Genomic DNA, 21713 nt, shown 5'->3' on the forward strand with positions numbered 1-21713 from the left:
TTAATATTATTTTTACTTTTTTTCTTCAATTGAAAATGATGCACATATGAGAAAACAGAAGATTAAAAAGGCTTCTAGGTACAACTGGTGATTGAGATTGTATTACAGTCTGCATAGGCTTGTTAACCTTCTGTATTAAAAAATAATCTAGATAGGATTCTACGTGGTGTGGGCAGTGGTGTTGAACCCTACAAGCATAGAAAAGGTGGCATCCACCAGACAAAACCCAGTTTTGTTAAATCTAGGGTGGTTACTTAAGTGGAATTGGTTAAGTCTGGATTTGGTATACCTAGATTCTTGCTCTGACTCCAATACTTTGCTTGCGGCCAAGTCTTTTATCCAATTTCTACTTCAATGTTGTAGTTAAGACTGTCGCCATGCACATGGTTCCTACTGCACTGCTATGGAGGAATACAAATTGATAGACTCCCTTTTTCCCAAACCTTCAACCTCTCCATATTCAGTATTTCGAGCAGCCTTGCTTTGCACAGCTATAACAGTCTACTTTATCTATTTGTTTCTAAAATAAATAGTTGTTTATGATATGCTGTGCACTGTGCTCAGTGCCAGGAATACTACAGGGAATAAACAAGGGAGGCAGTTTCCACCCTCAACGAGCTTACAATATAGTCAGGGATAATAAAAAAGCAGTCCATTGCATTATGGCTTGAAAACTAGTCTGATAGGAGGTAAATAATAATGCCCTGGGTGCACAGAGAAAACGAACGTTTCCTGGACTTGAGGATAATCAAGGACACTGAGCTCTCGGGGAAGAGTAGGCACAGGTGAAGGGAAGTACCATAAGCAACACTGTGTGCTCTTGAGGGTATAGAAGTTTGGTGAGATTTGGGATAATGGTAGTAAAAAAAAAAAAGTAATGAGAAATGAGCTGGCAAAGTCAGCAGAGGTCAGATCATGGGTAAGGAGCCTGGACTTGACCTTGAGAAGTAGGAAGCCAATGAAGGATTTCAGCAGAGGAATGACATGATCTGATTTTGTATTTTGAAATTTTTCCTTTTGGAGTATGGAAATGGAACCAGTAGCAGGGCAAGAAATACTGGAGGCAAGGAAAACAGTTAGACTGCTATAGTTTCCTGGGTGAGAAACGACTATGGCTGAACTAGAAAAGAAACAAAAGGAGGAATATTGTGTTTCTGTAAGTACAAAGGGTGAGTAATGTTGGGAATCAGGCAAAGTAAAAACGATGCCTAGGTTTCTGATTTAGGTAACTGGATACAGTGCCATTCAGTGCACCAATGAACATGTGAGGGTGGTTGCTTAGGATGATGATGTGCTTTTGAGATGTCCAATAGGCAGTTGAAGGTACTACCGTTCTAAAGCTCAGGTCAGAGGTCTAGAGAGGAAATAACAGATTTGGTAAGTCCTCCCAATAGGTGGGGAGATAAAGGTCATCCAGAGGAGTGAAGGGGGCTTAGAACAGAACCTTGATAACACCAATAATTAAGGGATGGGCACAGAAAGAGGAGCTCACCAAGGTTCAGCAAGAGACAGAGAAAGAAAATCTGAAGATATGAAGCCAGGGCACCATAAAAAGAGCATTTCTAGGAAGAAGTGCTTAACAATGCCCAATACAGAGGCACAATAAGAGGAGGAACTAAGTAGAGGCCACTAGAATTGGTGATAAGATGACCATACATGACCTTGGCCAGGGGAACCTCAGAGGAATGATGGGTCTGAAGCTAATGTAGCAAAGCAAGCCGAAGAAGGACGGAAGGGAAGGAAGAGCAGACACATTTTAAGAAGTCTGGCTATGGAGGAAAAGGCAATAGACGGTACTGAGAGGAATATGGGTTTGAGGGAGGGGGATGTGTATGTGCATGTAGTATTTTTACTGGCCATATTTAGAAAAAAAGGCAGAGAATAGCTTTGATGGCAGAAAGCTGAGGTAATCTTGATCTGTAAAGAATGTAGAAAGGCCATCTGCAGAGCACAGGTGTGGGTAGGGCAGCAGAGTTGGTTTAGAAAAGTGAAGTAGCCACTGTGAAGAAAGAATGCTGCCTAAGGAAAGGGGGAAGGTGCTGGGCAGCACTGAGAGCCAGGATGAGATTGCAGATTAAGAAGTTAATATGACCCACAACTTTCCAACTACATGAAAAATCATCTCCAGTGTGGATAAAGGCTGTGAGTGTGCATCCAGAGATCAGACGTGGCCAGATGGGTACAACAGGAAAGCCAACTATACGAGGAGCTGAGGATATCGGTAAAGGAGAGTTGGGCTTAACATATGCTAGATAGGGAAAGAAATGCAGCTAGGGGGAGCTGAAAAAGGACTGGGTGATAGGTTCAATGAGGTAGAGGAATAGTGCAGTGGAAGTAACAGTATGAGTCCAAAAACGCCACCAGTGCGAAATGAGAAAGCATTAGGAAGAGGTAGGAGGAAAACCAATGGTTATGAGAAGTAAAACGTACTTCCACCCTCCTCGCCACCCACAAAATATACAACCCTCTGGGACCATCCATTTGTCTGTCTTGTCCCCTACTCAGTTGTTATTCTCCTTTGCTCCAGCCACCTACTACTCCCTTCCTACAATTTTTCCACTCCACTGCCCTCTGGAATGCCAGGTCTATGGAAAACGGCACTGAACCTTCTCTTCACCTCCTTGTGGAAACCTGACTTTCCTGAAAATGCTGCCTCCCCTGCAGGCCTCTGACTCCTATACCTCAGGTTGGGGATCAGGATCACTTACAAATTACTGTCCTCCATCCTCATGTACCAACACCAGCAGTCCTTATCTTCCAAGAAGTCTTCCTTTCACTCTAGAAGTTTCCCTCAATGTGAAACATTATTGGCACTTAGTTTCTTTCTTTCTTCCACCTCTCTCCTTCCCCTCTCCACTTTAAGTCCTGCTATCACTATTACTCATTATTATATGAATGCGCATTATTTGTATGGACAGCCACCCCCAAGCTCTCCATGCCTACTCACTAAAGCAAAGAGTAGAGAGCCCCAAGAGACACTTAAAACCCCCTGTGGTAGACTCACAGCAAGGGGCTCAGCCCTAACCAGCCTAAAAATAAAGAAGCTAATTGAATCAAACCAAACTAAAAAGGCAAATTGTAAGAAGTCATGGTTGCTATAACCAAACTCTTCTTCCTTGATTATTCAATGCTTTTAAACAACAGAAATTAAGAAAACACAACAAGAACATGACAGAATTAGTTAATTCCTAGTAGCTCTGTGCCCAGCTCTATTTTCACAGTTCTAATTTATAATTCCAATGTGCGGAATGTTCTGTGAAATGTCTCAGTCATCAATATTTCCAAATAACGAGTCTTCATTGATTAGGCCCCTCATCCTGACCCTATCACCTACATAGCCTCATTTCAGATCAGGAAGTATCATCACTCTGCCTTTTTCTTTTTTAAAGAGGGACAAATTGAAAAATTACTATGCTACTTTTGCTCATAATTTTGTATCTTAAGAAAAGCCATCCCTGGTGGCGCGGTGGTTAAGAATCTGCCTGCCAATGCAGGGGACATGGGTTCAAGCCCTGGTCCGGCAAGATCCCACATGCCTCGGAGCGACTAAGCCCGTGCACCACAACTACTGATGCGCTCTAGAGCCCGCGAGCCACAACTACTGAGCCTGCGTGCCACAACTAGTGAAGCCCATGTGCCTAGAGCCCGTGGTCTGCAATAAGAGAAGCCACTGCAATGAGAAGCCTGTGCACCACAATGAAGAGTAGCCCCCGCTCGCCGCAACTAGAGAAAACCTGCGCGCAGCAACGAAGACCCAACGCAGCCAAAAAATAAATAATAATAAATAAAATAAATATTTTTTTTAAATCTTAAAAAAAAAGGAAAAGCAAGTTAACTATCACCAAAATTTAAGATTCTTCTAACTTTATTCATCCATTATGTATTCAGAAACTAATAATTTACATATTGCTTTTACATTATCAGATCAATCCAAACCATTTTGGCGGTGCAATTTTGGCCATAAAATTTATAATCCAAACTTGCTGGCATTTAGTTTTGTTAAAGAACCTGTATGATGCTCTAAAACTGATCACTTAAAATCAGAGTCTGCTCTTGTAGCCATTATCTTTATTGCTTGGTCTAAAAGTCAGTATAAGATAAAACAGGGGAGGCGGGCAGGGCGGGGGGTGAGATGGAGTGGGAGGGTACAAATTTCCTGGTGAGTGTTAACAACTCTAGACTAATGATGTGAGTGTTCTACCACATTTCCTCTCAGAGCCATTAAATAAAATGTGCCACTCAGGTAACAAGTCAGCTGGGATCCACACCAAATCTGGGGGATCCCATGCTCTATAAGAGACACCATGGCATTCTCCAACAGCCAGGAATGCATCCCCTCCTCTATTTCAGAGCCAGGACAATTAGTCCTTTTCTCTCAATGTAACCCTCTTCAGCAAGTCACACATTCTTTTGGAAGCTCTAGTGCAGAGCCCAACACTCTTCTGGCCTTTGGGCCATACCCACACTGCACCAGCCTCCCTTGACCTGAAAGGAATCCAATGGCAGAGCAGTGCCTAAAGCATACACAAAAGCGAGTCAAAGATGTCATAAGGTTCTTCAAATACTGTCAGTGGTAGCAATCTACTCCTATTCTAGAACAAGAATAAGCTCTGTAGAAAAAGTGTAAACACCACAATTACCATATATTAAACTGAAAATAAAGCAAAGGATTTATATTTAGTTATTGTGGCAGCTGGTTGTCTCTGTGTCTTTCCCTGTGTAGCTCTTTGGAAAGATAACTGCTTTCACTCTATAAGAAAATTCTAAATTTTTGTCCTCCCACTACAGATCTTTTCAACACATAAATAAATCAAAAAGTAGAAAAGGTAGTGATTAAATTATCATGGCAAACATTTTCTTTTTAAATCATATATCTACTAAGAACTAGTCCTAAGACTATTTGAAGTATATAAAATTACTACATACTGGATGACAGTGGCATGCTAGCTATAAAAAAGATTACTATCTTAAATCACTACTCATTTAGCTTTAAAGCAAACAAATTATTACCGTGTTAAATTTTTTCAACAAAAATATTAAAAACTTTAGAAAGTGGGAGAAAAGGAGATCAGAAATCTAAAATCTTACAGTCCACATGTGCCAGCTGAACAAGAGGAAACTTGATCTCCTTCACAAGACCTGATACAATGATTTTAAAGTGCTAACAATAGAGGGCTTCCCTGGTGGTGCAGGGGTTAAGAATCCACCTGCCAATGCAGGGGACACAGGTTCGAGCCCTGATCCAGGAAGATCTCACATGCCGCGGAGCAACTAAGCCCATGCACCACAACTACTGAGCCTGTGCTCTAGAGCCTCCAAGCCACCACTACTGAGCCCACATGCCACAACTACTGAAACCCGCGCACCTAGAGCCCCTGCTCCGCAGCAAGAGAAGCCACCACAATGAGAAGCCCGCGCACAGCAACAAAGAGTAGCCCCCACTCACTGCAACTAGAGAAAGCCCGCGTGCAGCAACGCAGACCTAACACAGCCATAAATAAATAAACAAACATATTAAAAAATAATAGTGCTAACAATAGAAACATGGTCATTCTGGTCTGACCATAAAAAGCCCTACTCTAAGAACAGGAAACCCAAGATTTTTTTCTCTTCACTACAACTAAGCTTGTATTACGGACAAATCAAGATTACCAGACCTATTTTAAGGATGGGGAAAATGCTCATAGTCTACCTTCTTAATAAGAAGGCTGATGGAAAAAATGAGATCATTTGTTTAGAATTTTTAATTTCCAGGGAGGGAGGACCTCTAAATAAATTTAGTGTAATGATTATAAGCCTTCCACACCAAAAGTACTTCAGACGTCTGCTTCTTTTGGCCTCATCTACATTTATGTTTACAGTGAGCTATTATTAGCAATAAACAAAAATTAAGCTATTTTCAGATATACTGGTACAGTTTCCTAAACATGTCCGATGCAAAAGTTATTAATAACAGATTCCCAGACCCCATTTCAGATCTATTTACAAGATTTTCAGGGAGAAATCTAGGAGTTTGAATATTTATAAGCACTCCAGGTAATTTCTATGCTCAGGCAAAGTTTAGGAAATACTGCACCAAGAGCAACTCATTCCAGGGCAGGAGAATAAATTAGAAATCCACTGACTGGGTCCATTAATCACTTCCTTAGTCCACTTCAGCCTAAATATATTAACATAATGCCAGTTAGCATTCCTGAGGGCCTGCTGTGTACTTCATCCTATACGAAGCACATTATATGTTATTTCACGTAACAGTATAATAACCTCTTGGGGTGGATACTAGTTTTATCCAAGTTTTGTAGATAGGGAAAACTGAGGCTCTACATAATTTACCTGAAGTCACACAGTCTGCAAGTGGCTGCTGGTTCAAAATTAGGCTGTTTGCTGGCAGCAGGCTGCCACCCACTATACTGTCCACTTCTAGCATCAAGTGAGAAAGAGTAAACATACGGCAAGAGCTGAAATGGAAAGTTCAGAAAGTTTTCTGGGTCAGAAAGATTTCTTGACCAATGGCTTTCCTAATTTCAACTCTTTTTCCTTGGTTTAAACTAAAACTAAACAGTAAAAACTATTTTGCATACAAGAACATCATCTAATTGCTTAGAAAAAGAGATAAGCTACTCTATCCCTAATGATTGCTTATGTGATTCTAAATGGAGTGGGACTGTAGACCTGGTCTGAGATGCTGCTATCAATTAGCCACTGCTGCTATTAATTAATTAGTTCAGTGACTGGGTTTTTATTTTATTGGGAGGGAGAGAAGGAAGACTCGGATTAACCATTACAACATTTATCTTAAACTCCAAACTCAAGAATGACCATCTAATTGATACTAATACTCCAAGTATCAAAACTATAAACTGGCAATTGAGAATAAATTCTATGAACATTTTGTTATGATATGGTAAGTATATTCAAATTCACAAAATGGGTTCCCACTATGACAATTACATCAAGACTACAGTGTATTATTAAGTTTTATTTATTACTCACAGACCTGCATGTTAGATATAAAAAAAAAAAAAAAACTTTGAATGAGCCAATAAATGGCTTCATAAGAAAATATCATGGGGATCTCTTGAACAGTGATGTCCACGTCCTACAATATACAAAAATCTACACATGATTTGTAATATAGAGAGAAAGCACACACATGTGCTTTCTCTACACATGTACCAAGATACATGTACAGGAAATGTCAATGGCAGCATCATTTGGAATAGTACCCTAAATGTCCAAGAAAAGATTGGGTAAGTCTATTATGATATAGTCATACACTGGAATACTAAATCGCAGTAAAAAGTAAATGAACTATAGCAACACATCAACAAGAACAAACTTCACAACATGTTGAACTAAAAAAGCGAGTTGCAAATGATTACCTTCTATGTAATACTAATTAGTATTAAAACATGCTTGTTTACAGATACAAAACAAATGCAGTAGAAGTATGGAGGAATACACAGGAATATCAGACATTAAATAGCAAATTCAGGGGAGCTTTGGAGTAGAGAGGGGCTGTTTCCCTCCTCAAATATTTTTGCCATGTTTCATTTCTTAGAGCTTAGAGCTAAGCACCAAAGCCTGGTGGTATTTTTAAATAATCAAGCTAACAATTACTTGAATCTGAAAATGTGATGCTCCCCCCACCCAATGCTAGTGACTTTAATGATACTGTAACACCCCAAACCTTGCACTTTTAGGTTAACTCATATTAAACTGCTAAATTTGTTGTAGATGAGAAAGTCAAATATTAACAATCCTATATAGTTCAAACTAATATTAAAATTCTCTGTATGAAAAGAAAAAAACAAAAAGTATTTGTTCATATTTTTCCTAAGAATTTACTATAAAGTGGTCTACATCTCATGGCAAGACTAAGGAAACAGGGTAGTAAAGATGAAGTAGAAAGGATCACTTAACTGTCAATGGATGAAAATTAAGATAAACTACTCCCCTTTGATATAAAGTATTACTACTTAATTCTTTTCAAAGTACTTATACACATTAATAAATACTTAAAAGATCCTTGTTGGGCAAATTAAGTATTTATACATATAAAAACTGAAGTCCAGAGGAGAATCACCTTATCCAAGGTTAAATAGGCAGTTAGCAGTCACAACACAGTTAAAACTAAATCCAGGTCCTGTTCCAAAATTAGTCACAATAAATTAATCAGAAGCTCAACAAATAAGAGAAACTTTTTTATTCAGTTTCAATCAAAGATTATGAAATGAAGAATTAATGACAATGATCTGTGGAGTTCTGTCTCCCCTTTTACTTCCTAACAATTTCAATATAAAAAGTTCTAAATTATAACCCAGTTATTTTTGTAATACAAAACTCATTTCCCATAAAAATAATATTTTAGGTAGTTATTAAGCCAACACAATTTATAATTTAACTAGTAAACTATAATCTTTCTATGACACTAAAGAAAATACACACTACATGAGCAGTCTGTCTCTCAATCCCCTCTACCTCTTTTCCTAAACTTTTCTAAAAGCACTAGTACTTTTAGAAAAAGGTTTAAATTAGAAAGAATGTTGGAAGAAAGAGTTTTGAGGAACATAATGAAGGAGACTTGGAGGCACTGTGCAAGGTTTTCAAAGGTAACAGCAATAGGTTTCTTAGAGAATAAAATATCACTCTTAAGAATCATCACAGAAGCAAGATAAACAATGCAAGACAGAGAGAGATTTTCCTGAGATAACAGAGACAGCAATGGAAAGAAAGGAGTTGGAAAAGACAAAATGAGAACAACTGTAAAGGAATTAACAGGGACACTGCACACTGAGAGACAGAAGAAACAGTGCAGCACTGCACTGCAACAGCCTCACAGGGCAAATTGTAACAGCTCCCTCCCCAAACTACAAGGTCCATAAGCGAGTGAAACCACTGAGAAGTGGGGATGGGATTGCGGGTGGGGGTGGGAGGTAGTATCAGGTCATCTGGGTAATTTTTACATGTTAGGCATTTTTAACTCAAGAAGTACATATACTGAAATCTACCGATGCCTACAATTTGTCTTAGATATTCTCATTTTTGCTTTCTTGTGATTAGGAAAGACGAATGACATGCTACCCAAATCTTTTCTGTTATAAAGGGCACCCTGGAAGCCACAATCATCTAATGCCAGATGTCTCTTAGCTGGCCTGCTCTCCTCAGCAAGGAAAATAGCTGCCAGGACACATGCATACTATACCATCAGAGAAAGGGGTGAGGGGGAAGGGAGACCAACCTGCCTCCGCATTCAGCTCCTCTAGAAGCCCGCTGGTCCTCCAGGTAGCTCCTGTGTCCTGGCCTCCTACAGAATTACTGTGCTCTTGAACTACTGCAGCCGCCAATAAATTGTCCACATTTACCACTTCTGGCTCAGAGCTGGTGTCAGACATATCATAATGAGCTACAACTGGAGGTCCATCTAGGGAGGAAAGAAAATGTATACTTGTATCTAACTTGTGGGGTGAAAAATACTTCTGCAACTAAGAGCCCCCTAAATGCCAGTTGTCTTTATCTTATGATTCTACATGGTCAGAAAAGCTGCACTTTATACAATCTAATATTTTGTACATGATATGAAAATGAAAGAGATAACCCGAGCTTACAAAGATGAGGGACACATTTGGGAAGAAGGAAAAAGGGTGTTATTATGAAGAACAAAGACAAGACTATACTGAACAAAAGTTACACTGAATTCCTGTCATTCTCCTAAAGAGCAAAAGATTAAGAAAAAGGGGAAGACTCTACAGAGAAAGTGAAACTGATTTTTTAAAGAAAAACACTGATGCAAACTATTAAGCTCAATTTATATTTTTAAGAGAATGAATCTAGTTTCTTCCTCTTAGTAGCTAATACTAGAAGTCCCTAATAGATTCAGAGAAGAAAATCAAATATATATTTTCCTACTTTAAGAGCTCTACTTGACCGACATCTATTTCCAGTAAAGCTCTTTTATAATAATAGGGATGTTATGCATCTTACAATATTCTACAAAAAGATAATGCTCATGAAATCCATCTTCAGGATTTTGCTTTGGATGTCTTATGAGGGATATTTCTATTTTCTTTTCCCTGAGAAAAACAACCAGTTCACACTCCAAGGAAATGATACACAACCTTATGGGTTATTTGAGAGGAAGATATTAAAATTCTTAGAAAAAAGAGATCCCTTCTACCTCCAAATCACCCTAGCTAGCTGAAAATGGCAGCTGAGCTCTGAAGTAATTACACTGCAGTGATTCATGCTAAAATAATTCAATATTCATGCTTGTAGAATAGATACATGCTTTAAAATGCTACCCTTTTCTAATATAAAAGCAAAAATAAAGTTTTCAGTCAACTATGAAACACATCCCTTACTACTGCCATTTTAAAATAAAATGCTTTTCCTCCCCCAACAGCTATTTATGAAGTGCAAGCAAATCACTTATTTCCATAAAGATTTTTTAATATCATCCAACAAATTAACATTAAACAGACCTATTTTATTAAACTCTTGACTATGAAGGAATACATATGCCAACGAATCATTAAAATAGAACACAATGAAGGATTACTGTTTTAATACAAACATCCATTGTGTAAACTGTCACTAAACAAAACATGGAACACACACTTGGGGTACTTATCCCTTAAAACTAAGTTCCCAAACCACAGGTTTATGTAGCAACATTTTTAAAATAAAAAATGACCAAACATAAAAGTAAATGAGTTGTTAAGTGCCACCGTATAAGGAACAGACATATCACAATATGAAATTCTGACGATCATGACAATTTCAGTTGACTACTTAAGAATAATTTCCAATTCCCAAAAGGGTAAATCATGTTCATAAAATTCAACAGTGTGGCCTCAGTATCAGTTAGTAATGGGTTTTAGATCAAATAGCAAAACACTGGTTCATGTTTGAGGTTTTTCTTTTCTAAAAAAGAAAAGAAAGCTGTAACATTTATGGAGTTCTCGTCAGAGTTCAAAATGATTATTATGGAATCAAGATACTGTGTGATGTCCAAATATTTGGTTGCAGAAGATATGAGGGTCAAGTACAATATTGACTATTTGACCAAATGTTCTGTTTTTAAAAGGGCTTTATTAAGTGTTTTGTGTTTGAAAAAAAAAGTGATTTATTTTAAAATTTATATCACAAATACCATTCACAACCTCTTGCCCTCACATTCCCCCCACCACAACCACCAAATTGAGGCAACAGGTCAACAGTCAAGTCAAAATTGTACCACTCCTACATGTGAAATCATGCAAAAAGTATAAGTGTATATGTACATGCAGAGTAACATCACCTACCCATGGAAATAACTTGTCTGAAAGTCTTCATCAGTAGGATATACAAGCATAAACTTGTTATCTGGCTTCATTCTTGTATCTTCCATATTTCCAAACAGCACACCTTATAGCTTAGCTTAAATTTAGTATTCATCATAAACAAAGACAGTAATATTTTCACATTTTAATTATACTTAAAAATTAAAATAAATTATCACTGTCAATTTTTATATCTAGTATATTCAAACAATGACAAGTCAGTACTAAACCAACTTTAATAAAGTAAAGGAAAGGCTGCCTTTCCAACTCTGCCTTCCAACAAGAAACCACAATTAAGGATCTTGTTTTCCAAGGTCACCTTACACTTATTATTAGCAAACCAAAATTAAATATGTTTAAAGCACTTAGCCTCAGGGCTTGGACTTTGAACCACTAAGTGTGAATATTAGCTAACTGATGGGGACAATTTATGATATCCTTTTAAAACACGATTCTTGCTACACAGCAGAATTAAGAGACAGGTAAGATCCTTTTAAAATAAGTATCTCTTGAAGGAAAAAATAAAATCAAACCACTGAGGAGGAGCTAGAAAAACTCAGCATATTAATAACAGAAGCAGCTATCTACACTTCCAGTTTGACTCTACCAATTCATTACAGGATGGAATAAACATGAAGCTACTGTGTCCTTCCTCTCGCTGATTGTTAAAACAACTGCGCCGCTACTAAGATTATTTTGACTTTCAAAAACATCAAAATAGTCACTTCAAGTAAAATTACACATGGAAACATTTCCAATTTAAAATGTAGTCACTAAGCAGTCCATGTTTACAACATAAAAGGTTATCCAAACCGTACATTCTCCCATTTGGTATCTGTCAATCCTACAACATCAATTTATAATGATGAACTTACTAGTTTTTCTATAGTCATTAAGAGCATCTCTCTATAAAGGTAAATTTAACACAATTATTTAATAACTACTTGGTCTGTAGTTAATCCAAGTGCTGTTTCTTCTCCTGATTGAAATATCTTGAAATTTTTGCTGCTCATTACAAGGGAAGAAAAATAAAAGGTCAAGCAATCCACCGACTATGTTTTATTTAAGAACATCAACTTGTCTATATTATGCTAGATAGGTTTGTGTCCTCTCTCTGACCTCCTAGTCTATAAACAGGTTCTAACTTTTCAAATACCAAAATACAGATGTATCTGTTCATCACACATTCCTGATACAGTGAAGTTTACCCCTGTGTGACTTTAAACCTTCTGTATTATTATCGAGAAATGTTTAATTTTATGAATTAGTTTCCTTTTATTCAAATATGTTCTCTTCTAAATCTCATGGAAAAAATTTGAATCACAAAAACAAAAAACAAACCAAAACAAAGCCTAACATCCTCTACTATGTTTATCTCTGACAAATCCCTCTTTTCAAAGTTAACAACAAAAAGCACAGAATTTTAGAACTATATAATACATAATTTACCAGTCTCATTTTACAGATGAGAAATTTGAGTCCTCGGTAGCTGAAACCAGAATAGTTTACAGTTGTTATCAGTGGTGAGGGAATGGGAAATATACAGGATGAGACTGGGAGCAGCATAGGAAGTACACTGATTTTTGGCAGCAAATACGTAGGTTAAAGTTCTGCCTACTTCTTAACTGTATGACCCAGTTTGTGCACAGGGTTATGGTGAAGGTTAAAGACATAACACAGAACACAATAGTTCAAATACTGGTCCAATGCCCCACCTTTCCATTATAATTAGCACCTACCCTATTTCATTATTTGCTTGCTTATCTTTGTATGTAAACTCTGCTGTACACAGCCTGCATGCAAGAAGCTTTGAGAAATCATCACTGACTGGGCTGGTGCCTTCTATCGGTCATAGATTAACCCACTTGTTAAGTAAATGCTTTGCTGGGATTAATGAGGTCATCACACACGTGGCTTTCGTATTTTTATTTTTGTTTGAAGTGAAATGTCAGCTTGGATGTATTTATATGAAAGTGTTTCAAAGCCAAATAGAGATCATTTGGGATTATTTCATATTTGGCATCATTCTTGCCTACAGAGAGAGCCCTTCCACTAACACAAGTTTTGTCAGTCTCCCAGTATGAAATCTAATCAGATCTAGGAAACAGGAATTCCTCTTGTATCCCAGAGACATCTGGAAACATCACTCCTCCTTCTCTCTCTATTGCTAAGTCTTAGGCCCAAGAAAAGATGGGGCAAATGGACAAATACAGTGTTTGCTCATTCAATTCCCATTTCAATGGCTATAGTAATATACAATAAAACCCAGAATAAATTCCTTCTCTCCTCTTTACTACAGCCAATCTCCCAAAACCCCTCACTAGGAGAGAAAAAAAATCGACCTTGCTGCAAAGGACCCCATAGAGGTTCTGTTGCCCCAGTCATTAAAGGGCCTAATAAACCCAGTGCCATTATCTACAACATCTAGAGAGAGTGGGAGGGGGTGGAAATCACACTCAGCCTCAATCCAGATAGTGAGATTCAAAAAAAGTTACATCTGAAAGAGGAGTTCTTAGAAATTACCTAGCCAAGGAGTCTAAGAAGGAGGAGCATGTGTGTGGTGACCAAGTAAGGAAAAGAGGTGTAGGGGAAATAAGGTGTGGGCCTGAGGGACTGAGAGAAAGGGGAAAACCTCAAGAGTTGCAGAAGGTAATTTGCATTTTGGTAGAACCCACCCAATAAGAAAACAGCTTTTTCATTACACATCTAAATATTTACCAAGATGAAAATTGATTATTTTGCAAATGAGAAAAAATACTTGAGAATACATATGCTGTATTTTATTACTATCAACCAACATATATATTAATATATATACACACATGGAGAGAGAACAATTTGAATAAAAAGAAAACAGTTATTTTCAAAGCGTCTCTTGGAAAAGATAACTACATCAACCAGAAAAGACAAAAAATCTATACAGAAAAGGGCCATCTCTAGAAAAACAACTTTAAATACCAAAAACTGTGTATCTTTTCTTTATAATAGTATCATAAAGCTATTTTAGCAAAAAGAAAAATAAGAAGATAGTGCTAAATGAAAATGAAATGCAGCAATATGCACTGAAATTTTATGTTTAAGAGTTAAAAAAACATTTTAAAAATAAAACCGAGTCAATAACTATTCTGTACTTTTCGCATTATATTCATCTCAATTATTAAAAATTTAGATGTTATAGTTTCCAAGGGAGGAATAAAGTTTTAAGGATTACATCTGTTCTTACATCATACTGACAAAAAACAGGTCATTTTGCCCACCCAGAAAAGTTACCTATGATACTGATGAAGAGTTAACTTTGAAAGTATCAAAGAAGAGGTAAAAGGAAATATTCAAGATTAAATACAGAAAACAGGGCACTTGAAGAGGTCACCATCTTTCAATTTATCTTTGTATTTCAGGGACAAATCCACAACCTACTGCTTTGAGGATTCAGATCTATAGAGAACAAAACTAAAATATCTGCACTACATACACGAAGGAAGAAGATGAAAATTAGATATGACTTTAGCTACATCCTCATGTCTATGTACCCTGCAAAAGACACATCCATTCCGGCTTTTTGATTATTCCTCAATGTAGTCTAAATTTTGATATTTTCTAAATATTCCTCAATTTTTAATAGGATAACTTAGAAGGACATATAAAAGAGAAGAATCTCCACCTTTTATGTTAACACTGGTATTTCGTTATTTTCTTTTTTGATATACCAACTACAAAAAAACCTGAAAATTATCCGAAAAACATCATGTAAAATCTATTATTAGTAATACCTACAAACTAATGCCATTCATTTCTTATGGAAAAGCAGGTTTCCTGACTCAGGAACACCTAATGTGAATTAACTGGCAGGGAATCACTATAACTAATGTAATATGATCCTAAATAGAGTAACAAGAAACATTTCTTTTTTAAAATTTTTATTTATCTAGGTTAGTTGATACACTTCAAATGCAGAGATAGGTAAAAGATATAAAGAAAATGCAGTAAAAATTAAAATCACAGTAATTTGATAACATTCTTCCCAAATCTTAAAATTATAATATGAATACCTTCATTACCAAAGAATACATTTCCTCGTGGATTATTATTCCTTCATTTCTTAGGATATCTTCTACTTTAAGTTGTAGTAATTTAAGATACCATGAAAAGATCTACTCATTACTAGTAAACTAACAGTTTGGTTTCAATCCCCACTAACTTTCCTAAACTTCAGAGAAATTAAAAACAGAAATCAAGAAAAAAAATGAAAAGTATAGAACTCGGAAGTTATTCACGTTGATTACAATTAATGTACTCATACAACTGTTCTAGACAAATTAAAAAGACAAGTTTCTTATCTGTACAATGATTGAGGGCATATACACCATTTTTAGAGAAGATTTTGAAAATTATTCTTTGAGAACAATTTTTATTAGAACAAATTTAATATAAATTAATAAATTTTCAGTTTAATAAATTTGCTGAAATTGTTTTGATACTGTATTTTCTGACATGTGGAACTCCACAAAATCTTTTTCATTGTGCCCTCACTGTACCGTTTAAATAATACAAACGGAAGAGAGGAAATCAATACAAGTTAAACAAAATATAACAGGTAATTATTTTTAAAAGTCACCTTCTGTGAAATAACTTGCCTGTAATATGTTACTCTAAACAAATGATGATACATAGCATGAAGTCTATTCACCATCTTTCCTATAATTTTCATATAACTGTACCATCAGGCAAATTTAGCTGTATATTAAAAATGAAAATTATCAGTAATATCAATCTGGGTGCTTTGTTTTGCTCAACAAAAGGAATCACTATAGCATTTCTTTCATTAACAGCAGATTTAATACATTTAAAATGACTTCATTTCTAATATTCTGACTTGCATACAAATTTTAAGTAATAAATCTAATTAAATTGAGCTATACCTTGACCCAGAGACCAGAGTCTCTGCTGTTAAATATACCTAACACTAAGGAATGACAAAAGCAGTGATGCAAAATAAACTAGTTCATGTATATTCTTTTACTCAGTCGGCTAATGAAACAAACAAGCGCTCCAAACCTTTACTTGATAATCTAAGAAGTAAATTTTTCCCTCTAACTTTATCACCCTAACTAGTATGTGGGCAACTTTTTTTTAACACACATTTAGGAAGCAATAAATGGATATATTAATGACCTGAATCCATTAAAATCCCTGTAGACTATTGCATAGTTATGTCTCCAGCAACCTGCCAACTATAACATTAATAAAAATACAGAATTAATTATTTCAAAATTCTGAAGGTGGGTACACATACACGAGCACGTGCACAAACATACCCTCTTGAGACTAGGCTTATTCCTTTGACTTGGTAACAAAAAACAGGCTTTTCTCTTGGGAGTCCCAAAATGACAGAACCTTTATTCTAAATTTAAAAAAAAAAAAAAAAAAACACTTCATGCAAAATATTGTTTTAAGATTTTTATTTTACTGAACTGTGTTCTAAATTAAAATTTTATTTGAGCTCTTATTACACTCAAGTTTTAATAAGCACACAAAGTACACATCAATATAATTAAAAGTTATCATCTAATGAGTGGCTCGAATAACCTGATAATTCTAACCTGCTGAGTAAATTCTCTTAAAATGATTAGGAATCTAACGTCCTAGAACACTGAACTAGTATAAACTAGGCAGAAAACAGTCTATAGACAGATTATTAGAAAACACATTTATCTTCACTGCCCCCCCCTTTTAAATACCAGCAACTAAATTCCATATGTACCCATTAGAGATGACATAATCCAGATACGGGATTATATTCTTAAATAAAAAGCATTTGGACCATGTCTAGATTAATGCTATAAGTTGAAAGAAGTTTCTGTCCAGCATTAGCCCTTTATACACTACAGAAAGTCCAAACAGGATATATTTCTTATCCTTCTTAAAATTCTAGGAAAATTAAGGGAATTAAAGGGAAGTTAAGGGAAGACCACTAGGCACTTCTAAAACAATACCTACATAAAAATGCCACCACATAATCCAAAAATAATTCCCACTTCTTTGTATTAGTACATATAAGTACTATAATCTTAGGAATACAGACTTTGCCTCAGTGAAAGAGAATTCAACAATCCACAACAGCAGTCAAGTTTTTTAAAAACTATTAAAACTACTTCAAATACTTAATACTTCTTTGTCCAAAATACAAAAAACAAATTTTTCTGAAAGAAGAATTTTTAAATTGTGCAATCTGGAAAAGGTATAATCACTTTAAAGCACAGCTCATATAAAAAAAACTACTGTTTTTCAAAACAATACTCTATAAGACGACAACACATTTTCAAGGCACTGTGAGAAACAGAAAATCAGGGGGAAATCTGTATATATGTTTCTGCTATAGAATTATTCTTAAGGTTAAACTCTCCAAACCACAAAATGTCAATTTTTACTTCAGAATAAATTTTAATATTTTGGCATATATTCTATGAATTAAATCAATATATTCTGGTGTTCCTTTTCTTTCCATCAAAACCTCTCTTTCCACATCTTTATCCAAAATTATGTAGAAAAGGCTTCCCAAAATTATTAACACCTTCTCAAATATTCAAAATAGTATTTTTACCTTGAATATCAATTATTAAAACCTATGTTTGATAATTCCATTCAATTCACATTTTTCTCTAAAAGGCAAAAAAAATCTGTAGACCTCCTACTCTGTTACCTAATAACAACAAGAATTAGAATATATCCCAGTCAATACTAGGAATATGTCTATATGTTATTCTTAAAGGATTCATTAATTATTTTCTATTTTAAATTAAAAGGCATTCCACTACATGCTTAATATATGAAATATTAAATCATGAAACAAAAAAGAAACCTGTTAAGTGCCTGAAGCAGTTTATACATGCACAGAAAAGCAGTCATGTTAACATGCTGAAATTAAATTAACATTTTCTTATATCTAAGAGTCCATGTCTAGTAAAATCTGTGATCCCAGGGAGAAGTTGAAGACAGAACAAACTTCCCTGAAAACATCTCAACTACAAGTAAAGATCACAGATTAGTTAAAAACCTGTCAGTCACCCAAAACCAATCTGTTCTTCCTGTTGACATAAAACTTAATTTAAAAAAACATTGGCTGAAGTAGTTTACAAGTGTTGCACTATCATTTCAGAGAAACTCCCAATTCTCATATATCAAGTTCTAAAAAGAAAAAAACCACAAGTCATTTTTCACTTCAAAACTAGAAAAGCAAAATAAATTGACTCAGTCTATTACAGTTAATTTACAAGGTATAAATGTCTGAATACAGAACTAAATAGAAAAAGTGGTGACAATTTTTCTGAGTAGTTACTGGTAAATTACCAAAATAAAACAGAGGTCTTTATTGTTTATACAGTTGACCCTTGAACAACACAAGGGTTGGGGCTCCCACCCGCTGCACAGTTGAAGAAAATCCACATAAAGTGTTACAGTCTGTGGTTCTGCATCCACGAATTCAATCAAGCTCAGATCATACAGAACTACAGTACATATTTAGTGAAAAAATCTGCATATAAGTGGACCTATGCAGTTCAAACTCCTGTTGTTCTTGTGTCAACTATACATGAAACTCCAAATATGCCACCTATCTTTCCTCTTGCAAAACACAGAATTAGGTTTTTTCCAAAGTTGCAACTACATTAAATATTAAAATAATTAACCTTACTCATATTGAGAAGCTATTAAGTTATAAATTTGAAGGGAAAGACTACTAAATTTTTATTATAAGTAAACCCAGTACAAAGTACAATTAAAAGAAAACAGGTAATGTTAGCAAAGTTATATATTCCTACTGAAAATTTTCTTCCTAATTTAGCTTTTTCTCACAATATTCCTACCAACCCAGAAAAGATAAAATACCAGTATCTCCCAGTCCTAGGCCACACATTAAAAATCTATCATGTTGCAAAACCTTTCAATGCTGTGCTATTTTCTCCCCTTTGACACACTCCATGGGCTCTTTAACATGCCATTTATTTTCAGTCCAGGGATTGAAAACAAAATTAAATTGGTAGTACATTAGCCAATACACTTAGTCACTAGTAATTTAAAAACCAATTCAATACACACCCTTAACAGAGTGATCATTTCATCTGTATCCTCTAGAGGTACCCTTTACATCAGAGTACCAAACAATTCCACTGGATGATGTCTCCCAGGTTATTGGCTCAGGCACTGAGCTTTAAGTAAAAGCTCAAAATAAAAATTTATCTATGTAACAATGAAAACTACTACTTTTCTCATGCATGAAATCAAACTCCTTTCTAATCCGCTTTCCCTACAGTATCTTGCATAGTAGGTACAGAGCATTAATTTGCTTGAAAATTCCTTCCTGCATACAAAGGCTATTTAATATAATTCATTAAAGACTAGCAACAAATTAGTTCATTAAATGACATACGAAAGAATGATATAAAAATGTTCATGCAATATATTCACTCATGACCTCCAGAGTGGGATTAATTACATCATTCCTCCTATTGGAATCAGAAGGGAGTCAACAGTGTTTGTAGAGAATAATGCTAAGAGACTCTCAGGGAATTAACTACTTACCTACCTTGGATTCACTAAGATTCCCTATTTTATATTTTATTTATATTTTTGCATGAAAAAAGCATAAAGATGAGGATCACTCCTACCATCGTATAAATATGGTTCTATGTTCCAACCACATGTAACAAAACTCAAGCTAGAATTTATCAAATTCTGTTCTGAATATCTAATTTTTTAAAAAGAAACTGTTTAGTATTATAATTTTTAAAACATCATCAAAAGAAACTTACAATGGGCAAAAGCATATTCTTTTTTACACAATTCAAAAAGCAGATAGTTAACACAATTTTGTGATAGATTCAAAGGTTGTTATGTAATATTCCCATTTTCAGCAAAGTTAATTGGAAAACTGTAATGTCTTTGAGAACTCTAAAGTACTGTCAACATTGTGACAAGTCACAAAGGGCTGCTGTGGCAGTTCTTGGGAATCAGGCATCTGCATGTAAGCACCTGATTGGGTGACAGGGGAAATTCTTTGGCCAACTAGTTGCATTTTAAGTTCCCTGGGTTCCAGTAGCTGCTTGTTCTCTTCGCCAGTGTCAAGTAGAGTTAGCTTTTCCATCCACATTAGGAACTTCTCCTCTTTCTGCCTCTGCATCTTGGAAGAACAGCTCATGGCCTCTTCTAGGACACTGCCTATGCAGCACCTATCACACACAGCACCCCTGTCAAGTAATCCTGGAATTTCCCTGGGCGCTCCTTCAGATCTCCCAGCACAATTGAAGTCAGCTTTAAAGACATTGAGGCCATTTGATAAAACATCGTTAAAACAGAAAACTGTATTTTTATTAAGACATGCTTATTCAGGAAAATGGCATAAGCATTACTAAGAACAGCCATATAGGTATAGCACTCATAAGGGGCACTTAAATTAATTAACCAAACAAAAGTAGGTAATTCTGAGAAACAAAACACGATACTACCATTTTTCATAGCTTCACTGAATCTGCGGGGGATTGTGTATTCTGTTACTATACAACTAACTATTAATCTGTAACAGTGGTTTTCAACCTTTGCTGAACATAAAGACCTGGAATGGTTTAACAAATACCAAAACCTAGGTGGCTCCCAGACATTAGAGGTTTGTTTTGTTTTAAACTCCCCAGGTGATTCTAATGTACAGCCTTGATTGAAAACCACTGCATCCCTGAATATTTTCACACTATGACTTTAAAATTCTAAAAGTTGTTTTGACAGCTGACCCATAATAAATCAGTATACAATAATTGTCAGCTAATTGATTTTTATCAAATGCTCTTGTTTTAAGCTAAAAAAATTTTTTTCCTTATGGAAAAACCACATAGAGGGGACTTCCCTGGTGGTCCAGTGGTTAAGAATCTGCCTTCCAATGCAGGGACATGGGTTCGATCCCTGGTCGGGGAACTAAGATCCCACATGCCGCAGGGCAACTAAGCCTACGCGCTCTAGAGCCCACGCGCCACAAGCAGAGAGCCCACATGCTGCAACTACTGAGGCTGCGCACTCTAGAGCCTGAGTGCCAAAAGGAAAAATCCCGCTTGCCACAACGAAGATCCCATGTGCCGCAACTAAGACCTGACTTAGCCAAATTAAAAAAAAAAAAAAAACCCACAGAGGATATGCATAATCCATGTATACCTCTGGGTCAGTTTTTTATAAACCCTGGTCTGTGCAAGGTGCTAAAAGGTATGCCTCAAAAAAAAAAAGTTTTGTGGTTAAGTTTGGGATACACTACAAATCATATCCTCCCCACTTTGGAGAGCACATTAACGGCTCCGAGTTGTCCTGCAGTAAAGAAATCTGCTTCCACATGATCCAGCACTTTCCAAATGTGTG

The 21713-nt window shown here is 35.9% G+C and overlaps 1 protein-coding gene across 6 annotated transcripts in view; it reads right to left on the reverse strand.

The window, feature by feature from the left end:
- The window catches only part of ARK2N (arkadia (RNF111) N-terminal like PKA signaling regulator 2N), an 85609-nt gene that overhangs the window by 18586 nt on the left and 45310 nt on the right, over positions 1-21713 (reverse strand). For 4 of the 6 annotated variants that reach the window (XM_007197190.3, XM_007197189.3, XM_057526253.1 and 1 more), the window contains one exon: positions 9242-9424. The exons of 1 other annotated variant lie outside the window; for it this stretch is intronic. In XM_007197190.3, the coding sequence (XP_007197252.2) occupies positions 9242-9424 (183 nt within the window). Of the gene's footprint in view, positions 1-9241; positions 9425-15259; positions 20628-21713 lie in introns of those variants that run through there. One more of the 6 variants, XM_007197194.3, reaches the window with a different exon arrangement.

This window comes from Balaenoptera acutorostrata, chromosome 13, assembly GCF_949987535.1.
Source record: "Balaenoptera acutorostrata chromosome 13, mBalAcu1.1, whole genome shotgun sequence".
Classification (NCBI taxonomy): domain Eukaryota; kingdom Metazoa; phylum Chordata; class Mammalia; order Artiodactyla; family Balaenopteridae; genus Balaenoptera; species Balaenoptera acutorostrata.